Raw genomic sequence first — 16,642 nt, 5'->3', positions numbered from 1 at the left:
AAAGTGCATTCTTTGCATGGGGGTTAGGAACTATTTTAAGAATAATTCTTCTTTGCTTACTAAAGTCAAAGAGAAATTAACTTATTTAATTTAATTAAATTAATTAAATTAACTTATTTAATAAAATTAAAACGATATTCTTTGGTTTGTTTTTGAGATAGAGTCTCACTCTGTCACCCGGGCTGGAGTGCAGTCACGCTCAGGAGTTCGAAACTAGCCTAGACAAAATGGCAAAACTCTATCTCTACAAAAAAAATTAGTTGGGCTTGATGGTGCACACTTGCAGTCCCAGCTACTTGGGAGGCTCAGGTGGAAGGATCCCTTGAGCCCAGAAGGTGGAGGTTGCAGTGAGCAGAGACCAAGCCATTGTACTCCAGCCTGGGGGACAGAGTGAGACTCCATCTCTAAAAAAAAAAAAAAAAGAAAGAAAGAAAAGAAAAGAAAAGAAAGAAATTGCCTATTCCAGTCCCAGAGGCTCTAATTAAATTGCTTTTGAATTTGCCATATGGATTTGTAATACCGTCCGCAGATTTTAAAAAACGTGCAGCCATTTAAATGTTCTAGAGCTAGACTACATACTCGTAAATGTATACGTTCTTTAAAAAGTATTTATACCAATGACATCAAAACAGTATATTTCTACAAATGATAACCAAAAAAAAAACTGTTGCTTTTTCTTTATCACCTGTAAAATATATCTTGAAAATTATTTCACATTAAGCATGTATAGCTAGAGATACCTTATTTTTAAAAGTGTCTGAATAATATGACCTCATATGGATACAACATAATTTAATCAGTCCCCTACTGATGGACAGTTAAATTATTCACAGTAATCTGTTAACACAAATAGTGCATAACAAATATTCTTGTATGTATGTCCTTACGTATATATTTGTGTGTATCTATAAAAGTCTTAGAATCAGAATTATGAATCAAAGGTTAGTTTTCAGTTTTGATAAATTCTACCAATTTTTTTTTTTTTTTTTTTTTTTGAGATGGAGTTTTGCCCTTGTTCCCTTGGCTGGAGTGCAATGGCACTATCTTGGCTCAGTGCAACATCCACCTCCTGGATTCAAATGATTCTCCTGCCTCAGCCTCCCTAGTAGCTGTGATTACAGGTGCCTGCCACCACGACCAGCTAATTTTTTGTATCTTTAGTAGAGATGGGGTTTCATCATGTTGACCAGGCTGGTCTTGAACTTCTGACCTCAGGCGATCCACCCACCTCAGCCTCCCAAAGTTCTGGGATTACAGGTGTGAGCCACAGCACCCTGCAGTTCTACTGAATTTTATCCCTAAGGGGCAGCGTGTGAGAGGACCACACTAACAGTGCATTCACTTTGCTTTTAATCTTTGCCAATCAAAATTAGAGCTAGTGCTGTCTTTGATTTTTGCCCCCTTTTAACATCAGGACTAAACTTAGGCATTTTCCATTAGCTTAAAAGCATTTCTTTTTCTGTGAGTACCTCTCCCTCTCCTGCTATTTTGTCCTATTTTTCTAGTGGGTTGTTGTTGTTTTTCTTATTGATTATGGGATGTATTAATATATGAAGGCATCAAACTTTTGTCATCAGCATATGACATACTGTATATATATATGTATATATGACATATAATGTATATGTTATCAATATATGAGCAACTTTACTGTTGCTCTTTTATTTATTATTGTTATTATTATTATTATTATTATTATTATTATTATTTTGAGACAGAGTCTTGCTCTGTCACCAGGCTATGGAGTACAGTGGCACGATCTTGGCTCACTGCAACCTCCGCTTCCCAGATTCAAGTGATTCCCCTGCCTCGGCCTCATGAGTAGCTGGGACTACAGGTGCGCACCACCATGCCTGGCTATTTTTTTTGGATTTTAGTAGAGATAGGGTTTCACCATCTTGGCCAGGATGGTCTCAATCTCCTGACCTTGTGATCTGCCTGCCTGGGCCTCCCCAAGTGCTGAGATTACAGGTGCAAGCTACTTTGACTGGCCATGATTTTTAATCTGATGTAGTAAAATGTATAGCATTTATGTTTTGTAATGTGTCAGGTGTCAGTTGGTAGGAGAGCTAGGTACTGGAAGCTGCTGGAGAACAGAAAATGCGTCATCTATATTCTTAGATCCTCTGTGCCTGGCACATGGTAGATACTTGTTGAAAGAATGGTTGAATGTCAGTGTGATGATGATGAAGTTGATCCCAGGTCCAGGTATTCATCCAGAAGAAATTAAGGCAGTAACAGTATTATCATCATTTAATTCTCTTCATAATTAAACACTCCAGCATATAATTACAGTGTTTAATACTTGGAGTCTAAACCGGAAGTGCTGGGTTTCAGAAGGCGTATCCAGCTGAGTAGTCTCAGAGCCTTCATCGTGGTCTCTCAGCTCTTGCTCATTAAGATAGTCGAAGATTCTCCACTCCTCTCCATTGGTCCTTCTGTCTTGGAATGTTATTCCCTTACCTGTTTCCGTGACTGCTTCCTGCCAGCTGCAAAACACAGCCTCAATATCCATTTCCTGAATATCCACGTCCTTTCAGAAGCTCCTTCTGTGTCCCATCTTTGGCTCCCTGCCATCTTCCCTCATAGAGGCCCATGGCTTTCCTTTATAGTAGTTGCCAAAACTGTCATAAAATAATGTTTTGTGTTACGGCCTCTGTGAGGTGTCTCCCTCACTCGACTGGGAACCCCATTCATTTCTTCTTCCCTCATGTGTACTGGGAGCACCCTGGGCTTGGGGAACAGAGGTAAACAAAACAAGCTCCCTGCCCTGGTATGGGTATTACATTCTACTGTATATATTGAGAAAATGAGATAATAATGCTGAATTGTGTATCATATCAAATGATTGTCTTTTAAGTGAAGCAGAAAAGCCAGTAGGTGCCTTTTTGGTTTGGAGTGTCTGAGTCTGGTGTGTGTCTTAATAGTAGAAGCGTCTGGCACATAACATATGCCTGTGCTACCAGGCTGTGAGACTGTGGTCACCCTAATACAAGTCGGCAGGCAGCTGTCAGCATAGTCACCAAGCCATTTCTTTCTCTTTTTTTAGAGACAGGTTCTCACTCTTGCCACCCAGGCTGGGGTGCAATGGTACATCAAGCCATCACCTCCCAGTCTCAAGTGATCCTCCCACTGCAGCCTCCCAAGTAGCTGGGACTACAGGTGTGTGCTACCATGCCCAGCTAATTTTTAAACTTTTTGTGCAGACGGGGTCTTGTTATGTTACCCACATTGGTCTCAAACTGCCGAGCTCAAGCAGTCTTCCTGCCTTGACCTCCCAGTGTGTTGGGATTATAGGCGTGAACCACTGCACCTGGCCCAGCCCATTTCTCATCCTTACCGAACTGTCTTCTTACTACACTGTCAGGCTGTTTTTGCCCTGCTTGATGGAAGTTTTGCTCTCATTAAAGCCCACTACACTTTCCAATGTGAAATAGATCAGGTATCTTCATCTGACAAAAGATGCTTTTTCATTTGTGAGACAAGGAATAGGATATAAATTACTTTTGACCAATAATGTATGTCCAGTATTTTAGTAAATGTTCTGAATGTAGTCTAGGTTTTCTAATATTATATATCAGTGGCACGTTTGCAGCTAAATAATCTAAAAATTACAGCCTTTTTAAAACACAGAGGTGAATGAACCAGATTGTTTCTGGTTCTGAAATCACCTCGTGAAGGTGGGTTTGTTGCTTAAGGGATGCATTAACTATATTAGGTCCCTACGGTGCTGCTCAGAGCTTTATTTCTGGAGTACTCCACTCCACTGGCATTTTTCCAGCCAAATCCCTGATGGCGTAGCCTGTTTTTTAATATTAAGTCTCTCTGAACCAAAGTCATATCTTTCTGGAAGGTTAGACTTTTAGAGCAGTATATTAATAATTTACTACCAAATTACTGAGTCATTTTGGCCTGCTTAAGTACCTAACCTAGTACCAACAAATTATTGAAGTAATCCTAGGAGAAAAATTCAGTGTTTCAGGTAGACACTTAAATAATCATTTCTATACATTATACATAGAGAAATTTAATACTTGATAATCATAAAATTTCACATGTAAACACTTTTCTTTTAATTCTTTTGTTACCTGTCATAATCCCCGCAGCAAACTTTACTTTGTTCTATTGTTTTTAAAGTACATAAACAGTCTTTCAGGAGACCTGGTCCTTGTCTCCCTTCCCCATATGCAAACAACTATCAAGGTCAAATCAATCAATTAGATAAAATATGTATGTATGAACCATCTCATTTACAACATCAGAAGTATTTTCAGGGCAAATTTCTGAGAAATTTCAGTTGCCACTGGGAAGGGCCTTTTATTTATAAACATAGGAACATTACAGAAAAAGAATTGAACTCTACTCCCAACATTTTTTGAGAAAATGGAATCCAACCTTATGTCCTCTGTTAGTGTTTCTGGTTTCTTAAGATGAGGGTCTCACTCTGTCATCCAGGCTGGATTGCAGTGGCATGATTAGTTCACTGTAGCCTTGAACTCCTGAGATCAAGCGATCCTCCTGCCTCAGCTACCCAAGTAGCTAGGACTGCAGGTGCATGCCACCATGCCTGGCTCATTTTTAAAATTTTTTGTAGAGACAGGCTCTCCCTATGTACACAGGCAGGTCTCGAACTCCTGGGTTCAAGCGATCCTCCCACCTGGGCCTCCCAAAGTGCTGGGATTACAGACGCGAGTCACTGCACCTTGCCTCTGTTATTTTTTTTTTTTTTACATACATGAATGTATGTATATATAGACATCATTCAGTTTTGTTTTTGTTGTTGTTTTCTGGTTTTATCAAATTCAGTCATAAACATTTGCCTGTAATCATCTTTAGTCTTTGTAACTATTTTTTTTTTTTTTTTTTTTGGAGACGGAGTTTCACTCGTTACCCAGGCTGGAGTGCAATGGTGCTATCTCGGCTCACCGCAACCTCCGCCTCCTGGGTTCAGGCAATTCTCCTGCCTCAGCCTCCTGAGTAGCTGGGATTACAGGCACGTGCCACCGTGCCCAGCTAATTTTTTGTATTTTTAGTAGAGACGGGATTTCACCGTGTTGACCAGGATGGTCTCGATCTCTCGACCTCGTGATCCACCCGCCTCGGCCTCCCAAAGTGCTGGAATTACAGGCATGAGCCACTGCACCCGGCCCTTTGTAACTATTTTTAAGGTTGTCTAATAGTCTACTAAGTAAGTATGTGAACCATAATTTTAAAATTTTCTTAAACTATTTCCCGTAAGTGAAATTATTAGCCTAGATACATCTAAATATGTGTCTAGATACACACACAGAAAGTAAATTGTCTTCCCAAAGGGTTACATGAAAGCCAAAAACTATCAACAAGGTGTGAAAGTATCAGTTTAAGTCAGTCCTCCTAACATTGTGAATTGGAACTTTGCAAAGAGCATTGGTTTAATGAGGGAGAATGCTGCTGTTTAATTTAATGAGTCTGAACATCTTTTCCAGATGCTTATAGCTAACTGATTTTTTAGGGACTTTTCTATTCATAGCCTTTTTTTTTGTATCAATTCATCTCTGACTGTTTTACTTACATATCAATTAGTATGTCTTTTATATATACAAAGAAAATGTTAAATAGTAAAATATTTAAGGACTGAAGCCATATCCCTTTTCATAGGTGTATAGAACACATAAGTTAGCTGTTCATTCATGCCTGTAGATTAATTGTTATTGCCACCTGAGAGAACTCATCTTGGAAGGAAAGAGCCCAGATTCATTTGTCTGATTGTTTTGCCACTCAAGAAAAGGCCTGGTATTTGGATGTGCCATCTTTTGACATAGCCTTTCTTTAGTAGTAGAGAGCCCATGAAGATATTCCAGAGTTTTATATTTATTTGTCCAGTTATTCGGCTGTATTCTTTTAAATTATATTACCCAGCATGGTTTACAGAAATATCTTCTCCCTGTACTGGCTTGATATTTTTAGACATGCTGAATTATTATAAGTTATCTGTATAGTCACATTTTCTGTTATAAATTTGAATTCCATCTCTATAGGAATGTCAGGGGGAGTTCATAAGAAGTGAATCAACAACCACTCACACAATATGTTATATTTACAATATATTGACAACCATCTGAAAGAAAATTTTCAAGAGCATTCTTTCTGGTAGCTTTAATTTAGTATACTCATTTCATAAATGGAAGAATTAGCCAGGGAATTATTTACATGACTTGCCTTTGGCTATGCAGTTAATCACTGGCAGTTTTAGGACTGGAACTTTAAGTTTTTGGAATGAAGAAGTAGAATTAATGGGAAAAGAAGCTTCACAGAAAGTTGTAATCATATTTTCAAAATGTAAAATCTCTCTTCGATTCCTTGGGAAAAGGATGCTAAATAAATTTCAAGCATAATATGACTGTTTTGGAGTGACTTGTTTGTTATGGGTCCTGATTATTTAATCAACTGGCCTATAGTTGACATTTGCAGGAAGTGAAGGAAGTTGGCATTTGTGGAGGTTTGTGATAAAACACAAGGGATATCTTCAAGCTGAAGCCTTTGTTTTATTCCTTATTCATTATAAATATTTATCATCTGTTCATCATGGAAAGTCACATTTCTGTTTGTGTTTTTTTATTAAGGAAGAGACTTGAGCACATTTAGGAATGTTTAAGGATGTTTAGGAATGCTAAAAGGGACCCTATAGACTGGGAGAGCTTTAAAATAGAGGATGTAAAAGAAAAGAGGTTTCCTCTCTGTCAATCCGTATTCATTCATTCATTCATTCATTCAACAGATGTTTATTGAGTGTGCATTTCATAGCTGGCACTATTCTAGGCACTTGAGATATATGAGTAAATGAAGTATTTTTAATCTGCCCTCATGGGTGTTACATCCTATCAAGTGAGACATATACTAAACAATATTTTAAGTAAATTATGTGTAAGATGGTAAAAACATTAATAGGCTGGGTGTGGTGGCTCACACTTATAATCCCAGCACTTTGGGAGGCTGAGGCATGTGGATCTCTTGAGTCCAGGAGTTTGAGACCAGCCTGGGCAACATGGTGAAACCCCATCTCTGCAGAAAATAAGAAAAATTAGCTGGGTGTGGTGGTGTACACCTGCAGTCCCAGCTATTCAGGAGGCCGAAGTGGGTGGATCCCTTGAACTCGAGAAGCAGAGGTTACAGTGAGCTGAGATTATGCCACTGCACTCCAGCCTGAGTGACAGAGTTAAGACTTTGTCTGAAAAATAAAAAATAAAAATAAATTTAAATAGGCAAAGGTTTTTTTTTAAAAGTGTTTTTTTTAAAGTGAAGCAGAGTAAGTGAGATTGAAAATACTGCAAAACAGTGGGGATTACAATTTGAAACAGAATGGTTGCAGAAGACATCGAGAGACTTTTGAGCAAAGACTTAGAGGAGGTGAGAGTTAGAAGTGTAGAAATCTAGGGGAGGAGAGTGCCTGGTGCCTGCCAGGAACAACAAGGGGCCCAGCAAGGTTAAAGCAGAAAGAAGGGAGGGGCTAAGTAGCAGGGACAGGGTGTGGAAGTGGGTGGAAGAGGCGTTACTGACAAAGGAGGCTTGGAAGGAACAGCCAATGGGGTAAGAGAAAGACAAAGACGGAGTGGTTTCTTGGAAGTCAACTTGAGAAACTGAAGAGAGGTCCAGGTCCGGGGATGATCTGTGATGCGCATGGCTGCTGGTAGCTGGAATAGGATGAACACTGAGAATCGGCCATGGGATTTGGCTTAGAGACATCATTGATGACCTTGATCAGCAGTTTTAGTGGAGCAGTAGAAGGACCTGTACATAAGAGAGAACAGGAAGAGAAGAATTAGAGGGAGTAGAGCCAGCTTTTTCTATGCATTTTTTTTTTTCCTGCAAAGGAGAGGGGAGAAATGAACAAGAGCTGGCAGAGAAAATGAAGTCAAGGAAACGTTTTCTTGGGAAGAGAGATATAATCACATGATGTTTGCTGATTCTAATGATTCACTAGAAAAAGCCTAAATGTGATGTCCATGCAGTTTCTGGAGCACGGATAACCACAATGAATATCTATACCAAAAATTTCCTACATGTAGTTTATTCACTCCTTTTCCCATTTAAATGAATTTTCTGCAGCTATGTGTTGAGACACTCCAGCTCTCCCAAGCCGCTATTTTCCTGCTCTCTGCCTACTTGTTTTCAATTTCATAACTAACAAGGCAGTTTTTTCATAAGAAATTATATTAGCATGAAAAATTTCTTGCCATCTATCATCATCAGTAGCTGTATATTAAAGGCCTGGAAAACTTTCCCAACACACATACACATACATAATGTTCTAATTTTTTAAAAACTTATTTAGCCTATGACTGAAATCCAAAACTGAAAATAATATCAAAATTGCCCTTCTAATTTTAAAGTTTTCAAAATGGTTCCTTTGGACAGTGTCAAATTTTTGCAAATATTGGACAGAGGCTTTTCCATAAACTGTAAACAGCCATCATACCTCCACATTAAGGAATAATTTGGTGTTCATGGTGTTTTCGTATGTTTTAAAATAAAAGTTTGGCTAGCCGCGGTGGCCCACGCTTGTAATCCCAGCTCTTTCGGAGGCCAAGACAGGTGGATCACCTGAGGTCAGAAGTTCAAGACCAGCCTGGCCAACATGGTGAAACCCCCATCTCTACTAAAAATACAATTAGCCCGGAGCAGTGGTGGGAGCCTGCAGTCCCAGCTACTAGGAGGCTGAGGCAAGAGCATCACTTGAGCCCAGGAGGCGGAGATTGCAGTGAGCTGAGCTCTTGACACTGCATTCCAGCCCGGACGACAGAGTGAGACTCTGTCTCAGAAAAAAAGAAAAGAAAATAAATGAAATCACATCTCTGAACTTTTTACCTACTATTTGTACTTTATAATAACTTCAGCTTTAGTACTGAAAACTAGCAACTGTTTGTGGTCCACGGAAAGAAGACACTTGAATCTAGCCAGTTTCAGGCAGGGTGAGCGGATGACCAGACGGCTGAAGGCCAGCTTGCCAAAATTCTATTCATTTTCAGGGAAGAGAGAAACACTTAAATAGCTGATATCTTGGCTTCTGTTGTTTTCCGATTCTAATCTACTTTCCATTGTAGATAAGTAGTTAAAAGAATGCTTCATGATGCCGAGATACTCTGAAGTGAGGAAAATTTCGGAGGAGCAGCCAAGTCTTTCCACAAAACAGCATTCCATTAATGAATGTGAAATGGTCTGCGTTTCATTGAACCCTCAGTGTACTTTCATTGTGCCTTTTTAGAATGATCAAATTTGAAAATTTATGAAGATGTGTGCGTGTGTGTGTGTGTGTGTGTGTGTGTGTGTGAGAGAGAGAGAGAGAGAGAGAGAGAGAGAGAGACAGCGAGCATGCAAGACAGCAAGCAAGCATGTGTAGAGCTTAGCAAAGGCAGAGCTAAGCATTAGGAAACCATCACGATGCCTTTCTGATCATTAGAAATGGCTATACCTATGACCAGCAAACAGAAACATGTATGCTTTTGATTGACAAAAACATCAGATGTGTATAGGAATTTGTCCAGCTTTTCTTTTTATGAGCTGACACACACGTGGCACTTGAATTTTTATTACTAAAGGTTTACTACTAACTCTATCCGTCCAATTTGGTATACTCATTTTACAAAGGGAGGAATCAGACAGGGAGTTATTTACATGACTTGCCTTTGGCTATACAATGAGTCCCCAGCTTCAGAACCTTGCTCAGATAGCTTCTCTGTCTCAGTTTTCTCATCAGTAAAAATGAAGATAATTGAAATTACGTTAGGTAATACTTGTGAATCAGCACAGTGCTTGACACTGTATAAGCATTTATGAAATATTTGTATTTCTTATCATTAATAAGATATATTTATAATATGTGCATAGCCTAATCTTAATTGATTGTCCTAAGTATAAGCACAATATAGAACAATCTTCAAAACACACTCTTTTAGCCTCTAAGCAATTGTGCTGGGCTTGGAAGAAAATAGAAGAACTCTGTTTACATTCTCAGAAGACACCGTGTTTCCAGTAACTTGGAGTTTGCTAACAACTTACATGTAACTCCAAGTTAAGGAACTCAGATATGAGGAGGGAATTTTTCTGGGAGGTCTTCCCATGTAAATGGAGTCTCATGTGTATTCCAGGAGTGCCTGAGTATATATCACATGGAGAGGGAGAGAAAAACGGAAGGGAGAGAGAGAGAGAGACAGAGAAAGTTTAAATAAATCTTCCTAAAAATTAACATTACCCTGTTAGGTACACTGACCTCTTTTTTTTCTTTTCTTTTCTTTTTTTGAGATGGAGTTTTGCTCTTGTTGCCCAGGCTGGAATGCAATAGCGCGATCTTGGCTGAAACTCCACCTCTGGGGTTCCAGCAATTCTCCTGCCTCAGCCTCCCGCGTAGCTGGATTACAGGCATGTGCCGTCATACCCAGATAATTTTGTATTTTAAGTAGAGACAGGTTTTCTTCATGTTGGTCAGGCCAGTCTCGAACTCCCGACCTCAGGTGATCTGCCTGCCTCAGCCTCACAAAATGCTAAGATTACAGGTATGAGCCACCACGCCCAGCTGACCTCTTTTCAATTCCTCGAACGTGCAAGCATTTGTTGTACACAGGGCCTTCACATATGCTAGCCTTTCTGCCTGGACATCTGTCTTCTCCATGCATTGCAGGGCTGACTTTTTTCTTTTATCATTTAGATTTCAGCTTAGCGTCATCTCAGACCATCACCTCATTACTCCAACTAAAATACCATCCCTCTATCATTGTATTGCCTCGGATTGTTTTCTTGTCTCTCATAGCAGTTACTTTTCTGCTGCCTTTTTAAAAAAGAAAAATCCCTGTCCTTCACTGAGATATTAAGCTACAGGATAGAAAGCAAGCTTTCATCTTTTTGACGGTCCTGTTTTCAGCATTTAGCTTGCAGTTACAGCACAGAGTTTCAAAGTAATAAGTACTCAATAATTGCATGTGGTCTTGGAAGTTGCTGAATAAAATTGAGTCTCTTCATTAGTACATTCCATAGCTATATGTTTATAAATTTTCATATTGTTTTGAAAAAACCGAAACTGACATTTTAGCTTTTACAGAATTACAGAAGTATCACAGGGATGACCCTACCACAATGTATTCCTATCATCTGTTACTATTTTGACACTCAGCTAAATGGTAGGTCAGTCACATTTGAGAGTTTCATCATCACATGAATTTGAATGATAATTATGTAACAATTTGCAAACTAAGATATACAGTGTTTATGCATCTGTACCTCATCTCAGCAGGTTATGTCATTTTTCAATGTTTAGAGTCAGGATCTCTTCAATACATAGTTTATGATTTTTTTGTTATTATTGTGAGACATGGTCTCCCTGTGTCCTCCAAGATGGAATACAGTGGTGCAATCTCTGCTTACCGTAGCCTCTGCCTCCTAGATTCCAGTGATTCTCATGCCTCAGCCCTCGAGTAGCTGGGACCACAGGCACCTGCCACCACACCTGTCTCTAAGTTTTGTATTTTTAGTAGAGAAGGGGTTTCACCATGTTGCCCAGGCTGGTCTTGAACTCCTGGCCTGTCTCTGCCTCCCAAAATACTGGGATTACAGGCATGAGCCTCCACACCCAGCCCATAGTTTGTGATTTCATTTATGAAGAAACCAATAAAGCAAAGAATAACAGTTTAGATTTCTTCCATCTAAATTGCACCAGAGAACAGAAGTTAATTCTAAACTGTGAAAAGAGATGACAACACCTTGAAAAATGAAAGAATTCTCCCCCTCCCCCAGCAGACAGTACAAGATAGAACCCTTAACCCTTGGTCCTGGCCCTCAGAAGTCTATCCCATTTTGCTTTATTTAATTAATCAATGTCTTTATTTTGAAATGGAGTTTTGATATTCTTGTCCAGGCTAGAGTGCAGTGGTGCAGTCTCGGCTCACTACAACCTCCACATCCTGGGTTCAAGTGATTCTCTTGCCTCAGCATCCTCAGTAGCTGGAATTACAGTCATGTGCCACCACACTCAGCTAATTTTTGTATTTTTAGTATAGACAGGGTTTCGGGTTTTACCGTGTTGGTCAGGCTGGTCTTAAACTCCCGACCTCAGGTGATTCACTTGCCTCGGCCTCCCAAAGTGCTGGGATTACAGGCATAAGCCACCATGCCCGGCCTCATTTTGCTGTATTTTACAAGGTGTGAGTCTGACCAGTAGGCAATGGGAGGTCTGTCCCATGGCAGGTTCGAAGGAAACAATTGAAGTTGAATTTGCAATTGGGTTAGTATTGTCCTATACCTGAGGAAGTGGTCTAAAATCTTGAGGATTTTGGTGGGTTATAGTTTTGTCTAGAATCAGGCTGGCCTTGGGATACATAAAAAAATTGATTTTGCTCAAGAACATGGCTTTAGACTTGATATAAAGATTTTCTACAGAAAGAGAAAACACAATTTGGGATCCAAGAGGTCTCTGCAAAATAGGCTTCCAACTCTTATCTACAAGAATGCTCCAAAACCCTGATGCTGAAAATATAGATGACTGTGAAACAGCAGCATCAAAACAGCAAACTGTATGAATTTTAAAAAGTATTAAAAAAAAAAAAAGAAGAAGAAGAAGGGTGGCCGGGAGCAGTGGCTTAAACTACAGTAGTGATCCCAGCACTTTGGGAGACTGAGGTAGGCAGATCACCTGAGGTCAGGAGTTCAAGACTAGCCTGGCCAACATGCAAAACGTGTCTCTACTGAAAACACAAAAAATAGGAGAACGTGGTGGTGCACACCTATAATTTCAGCTGCTCGGGAGGCTGAGGCAGGAGAATCGCTTGAACCCGGGAGGTAGAGGTTGCAGTGAGCTGAGATTGAGCCACTACACTCCAGCCTGGGCAACAGAGCGAGACTGTCTCAGAAAAAAAGAAAGAAAAAGGATGACGCTTTCTTGTGAGAACGTTAGACTTAAAAGTGGAAAAAGAAACTGAAGAGTGAATAAAAGCATAAATTAGTCCAGTGATACAAAATTTTCTTAAGAGCAATGAACATCAAAGTGGGAACTCTGAGGATAAAAGATGATGATCCTGGGAAGAAATATTGGTTACATTTTTGGAAATGTCTGAATAGGAATTCAGATATTAAGATGTAGAAAAGAAAATCTGAGTAGCTGAAATTCGATGCATGGACAAGGACAAACACTGCAAAAGACCAGCTAATCATATTGTGAGAGCCATAGTGATCAAGGGCACATCTTGTAATGAACCTATCCCGGAGTTATGGAAACGACCGCCAGCTGTTCCTGACTGAAGACTACTTGAGGCACGATGACCCAGAAAGTCCATATGGTTCCAAAGGCAAAAGCTTAATTAGATATATCACTTTTAACTGCATAAATCCACACTCCCAGAAGAAAGGAGGTTAACTGTAAGGTATATGTCAGGAGGGTGACTTTCAAACATTGCAACAGCTCCAGAGGCTGAAACATGCTACTATTTAACTGTGGCTGTGTTTGGATGGCAGACTTTCAGGGGATGGTTATTTGTGTCACTCTTTCACTGCTGGTTGCATAAAACTTGTATAATGAAAAATATTTTGAGGCCAGCTGAGGTGGCTCACACCTGTAATCCCAACACTTTGGGAGGCTAAGGTGGGAAGATTGCTTGAGCCCAGGAGTTTGAGACCAGCCAGCCTGGGCAACATAGTAAGACCCATCTCTACAAGAAATAATTTAAAAATTAGCTAGGCATGGGGGCACATGCCTGTATTCCCAGCCACCTGGGAGACTGAAGTGAGAGGATCACTTTTGCCCAGGAGGTCAAGGCTGCAGTAAGCCGTGATTGCACCACTGCACTCCAGCCTGGGTGACAGAGTTATACCTTGTCTCAAAAAAAAAAAAATTGTATATATGTGAAAATATGTACTAGTAGAGATACAAGGAATGAAAGTATTCTGGCTCTCTTTATGCTTCTGTGAACTACTCTAAAGATCAATTCATAGTCCCATCCTATGTTATAAAATAGTCAAGGCATTGAAGAGATTTTTGTTTTTAACTGCTGTGTAAACCTGGAAACAGGCCTCAACGTAGCTATGCAATCTAAAAGTTCCATCTGAATATTAGCAAAGGAGTTTTTCTATCTTACTTTATTTAAAAGGAAATGAGACCACACAAAATTAGTGTAGGTGTTACGCGGAACTCTCTTTATGTACTTCCTGTCATTGCTGGGTTCTTACTGATAGAAGCTTTGTCCTTTCATTGAGGTGTGACTTGAAGCTGTAGTGTGGAGTGATTGGGTCTAACATGGCAAGACTGGTGACAGTGGGGACAGGGGCCCCTTATGGGGTATAATTAAGCTTCCTGGTTTTTCTTTTTTTTTTAATTGTACTTTCATTTCTGGGGTACATGTGCAGATCTTACAGGATTGTTGCATAGGTATACACATGCCGTGGTGATTTGCTGTCTCCATCTCCCCCCCACCCCCCCCCAATCACCTACATCAGGCATTTCTCCTAATGTTATCCCTCTCCACCCACCCCCCCCATCACTTACATCAGGCATTTCTCCTAATGTTATCCCTCCCCACCCCACCCCCTCCTGTCCCTCCCCTAACCCCCCACCCCCCACTGCTCTGCTGCTACTACTACAGTAAGAAGCCCTCTAGGAAGATTAGGAATCCTCTACCAGGTGTGTGTCTCTGTTGATACACTCATTTCTCCCTTGTCAATTTGTTTGAACAAAGAGCTTGCAATACATCTTTATCCTCCATGCATTTTACATTCACGTCATAACAATAGGTGATCTATTAATTTATGTCAAGATACCACAATTGAGGTACAATTGATCACTGACTTTCATTCGGAGACCCCTATTCTATGTATTTTCTAGCATTTGGGTCTTGAAGATTATGTTAGTGCAGAGTGCAGCGTCAGGAGGGTAGAAGGGAAGAGGAGGAAGGAAGACTTTTTTTCTTTTTTTTGAGATGGGGTCTCACTGTGTTGCCCAGGCTGGTCTCAAACTCCTGGGCTCAAGCAGTCCTCCCACTTTGGCCTCCCAGAGTGCTAGGGTTATGGTTTTGAGTCACTGCATCCAGCCATGGTTCTTAAGTATTCTTAGGAACACTTTTTTTTTCATTTTTACATGTACAAAATATTCTCCCACCACACACAAGCAAATGCAGTTTAGACTACAGTGATAGAATTTTATGTTGAGAAAGCAAAGTGTATATTTCTTCCCAAGTAAACTTTAAAAATGTAATTTCATTAGTACAAGAAATTAATAACATTAGTGTCTTCTTCAGCCTCACCTCATCTGCAAGCAGGGTTGGGATTCAATTATTCTGTGAATTTTAACTCCAACTAATAAATTAACCCAGCTTTGAAATTTCTTTGTAAGTATGGTTATAACAATTCACACTGCTGTTTATGCCAGTGGCTTTATTTCAAATGGTAGTTTCTCAGTTGGAGAAGCAGTTCGAAGTCATTTTGAGCTCCGTTAAACTCATTGCTTTATAGAGCTGTGATTACCTTCATGTCCTAATTAAATGGCCACGTCTCTCTCTCATCTTGTTTGGGAAGTCACAGCAATAAAGAACTGTGCTATATTATGACTGATGAGCATTATTTGATTTTTGCTATGCAGTATTGCATAGGATATTTGCTACCTGTGAATTGCCTTGTAGCATAGGACACACTTTCTGGAGCAGGTAATGGAAAGGGATTATTAAAGGAAACGATCACATGCTTTGTTTTTGAGAGAAGGTTTTATCTGAAACAGACACAGACACACATACCACGAGCCCGGTTACTATAGAACCGAAGAGACCTTTCCAGCTGTTTACACTTCGGATGTAAAATGGCAATTTGACATAGACTAACAGTGTGATGTGAGCATCTGCGTAAAAAGGCGACATATGGAGCATGCCCAGTGTGGGAGTGCGTCCTCCTCCCTCCTCCTCCCCCTCCCCCCGAGATCTCCAAAGATAAGGCTTGAACTTTGCACTTGCAAATGTCACTGCATACGTTTTTGCACTAGTTTTTTTTTTTTTTTTTTTTTTTTTCTGTGATTCTTTTACAACTAATTTCCTTTAACAATTTGAGCGCAGGGAAGAGAATGTTTAGGATTATGAGATGCATTAAGTTTAGAACGAGTTGATGCCCGGCTTTGAATGCACTTGAAGTGTTCTTTATTTTTAAGGCAATATAAAGCATTGGAGTGTGTGTTTTCAGCCCCTCCTGGAATGGGAAAATAAGAATCTCCCTGGATGGGAGTCCTCTGGGGCAGGGAGTGAAAGCCCCAGAGGCAGAAAGGGACGGAGAAGAGGGGCTTGCCCAGAGCATGGATAGGAAAGGAGCTGGGGTTCTCCGGGGCTCAGCGCGCACTGAGAACCTGTGCCCGGGGCTGCAGCTGCGGACGATAAAGGCGCTGTCTGGCTCATGAAGGCCACCTGGATCAGGCTTCTGAAAAGAGCCAAGGGAGGAAGGCTGAAGAATTCTGATATCTGTGTAAGCGCAGGGGCTTTCTTTTGGGGGAGAGGTTGTTTTGTCTCTGCTTTTCTGTGGTTGCAGTGAGTGCAGGTAGAGAGGGTGGTTTGATTTGGTTAATCGGATCATGATTGCAAGAGAGGAAGCTAGGGAGGTTGCTCTCGTTTCTTTGAGCTCCATTCCCTGCGTTGTGATTAATTGCCAGATG

General features: G+C 40.3%; 1 protein-coding gene across 9 annotated transcripts in view; it reads left to right on the top strand.

Moving 5' to 3' along the window:
* Nucleotides 1-16,642, top strand: part of CACNB2 (calcium voltage-gated channel auxiliary subunit beta 2) — a 399,597-nt gene that overhangs the window by 236,859 nt on the left and 146,096 nt on the right. Inside the window, exon 1 of one of the 9 annotated variants that reach the window (XM_074404961.1) lies at nucleotides 15,358-16,455. The exons of 6 other annotated variants lie outside the window; for them this stretch is intronic. In XM_074404961.1, the coding sequence (XP_074261062.1) occupies nucleotides 16,387-16,455 (69 nt within the window). In that variant the 5' untranslated portion in view covers nucleotides 15,358-16,386. Of the gene's footprint in view, nucleotides 1-15,357; nucleotides 16,456-16,642 lie in introns of those variants that run through there. 2 more of the 9 variants (XM_003930647.4, XM_003930648.4) reach the window with 2 other exon arrangements.

This window comes from Saimiri boliviensis, chromosome 8, assembly GCF_048565385.1.
Source record: "Saimiri boliviensis isolate mSaiBol1 chromosome 8, mSaiBol1.pri, whole genome shotgun sequence".
NCBI classification, from domain to species: Eukaryota; Metazoa; Chordata; class Mammalia; order Primates; family Cebidae; genus Saimiri; species Saimiri boliviensis.
Note: the sequence above shows the minus strand (reverse complement) of the source record. Positions and strands in the feature narration are given on the sequence as shown.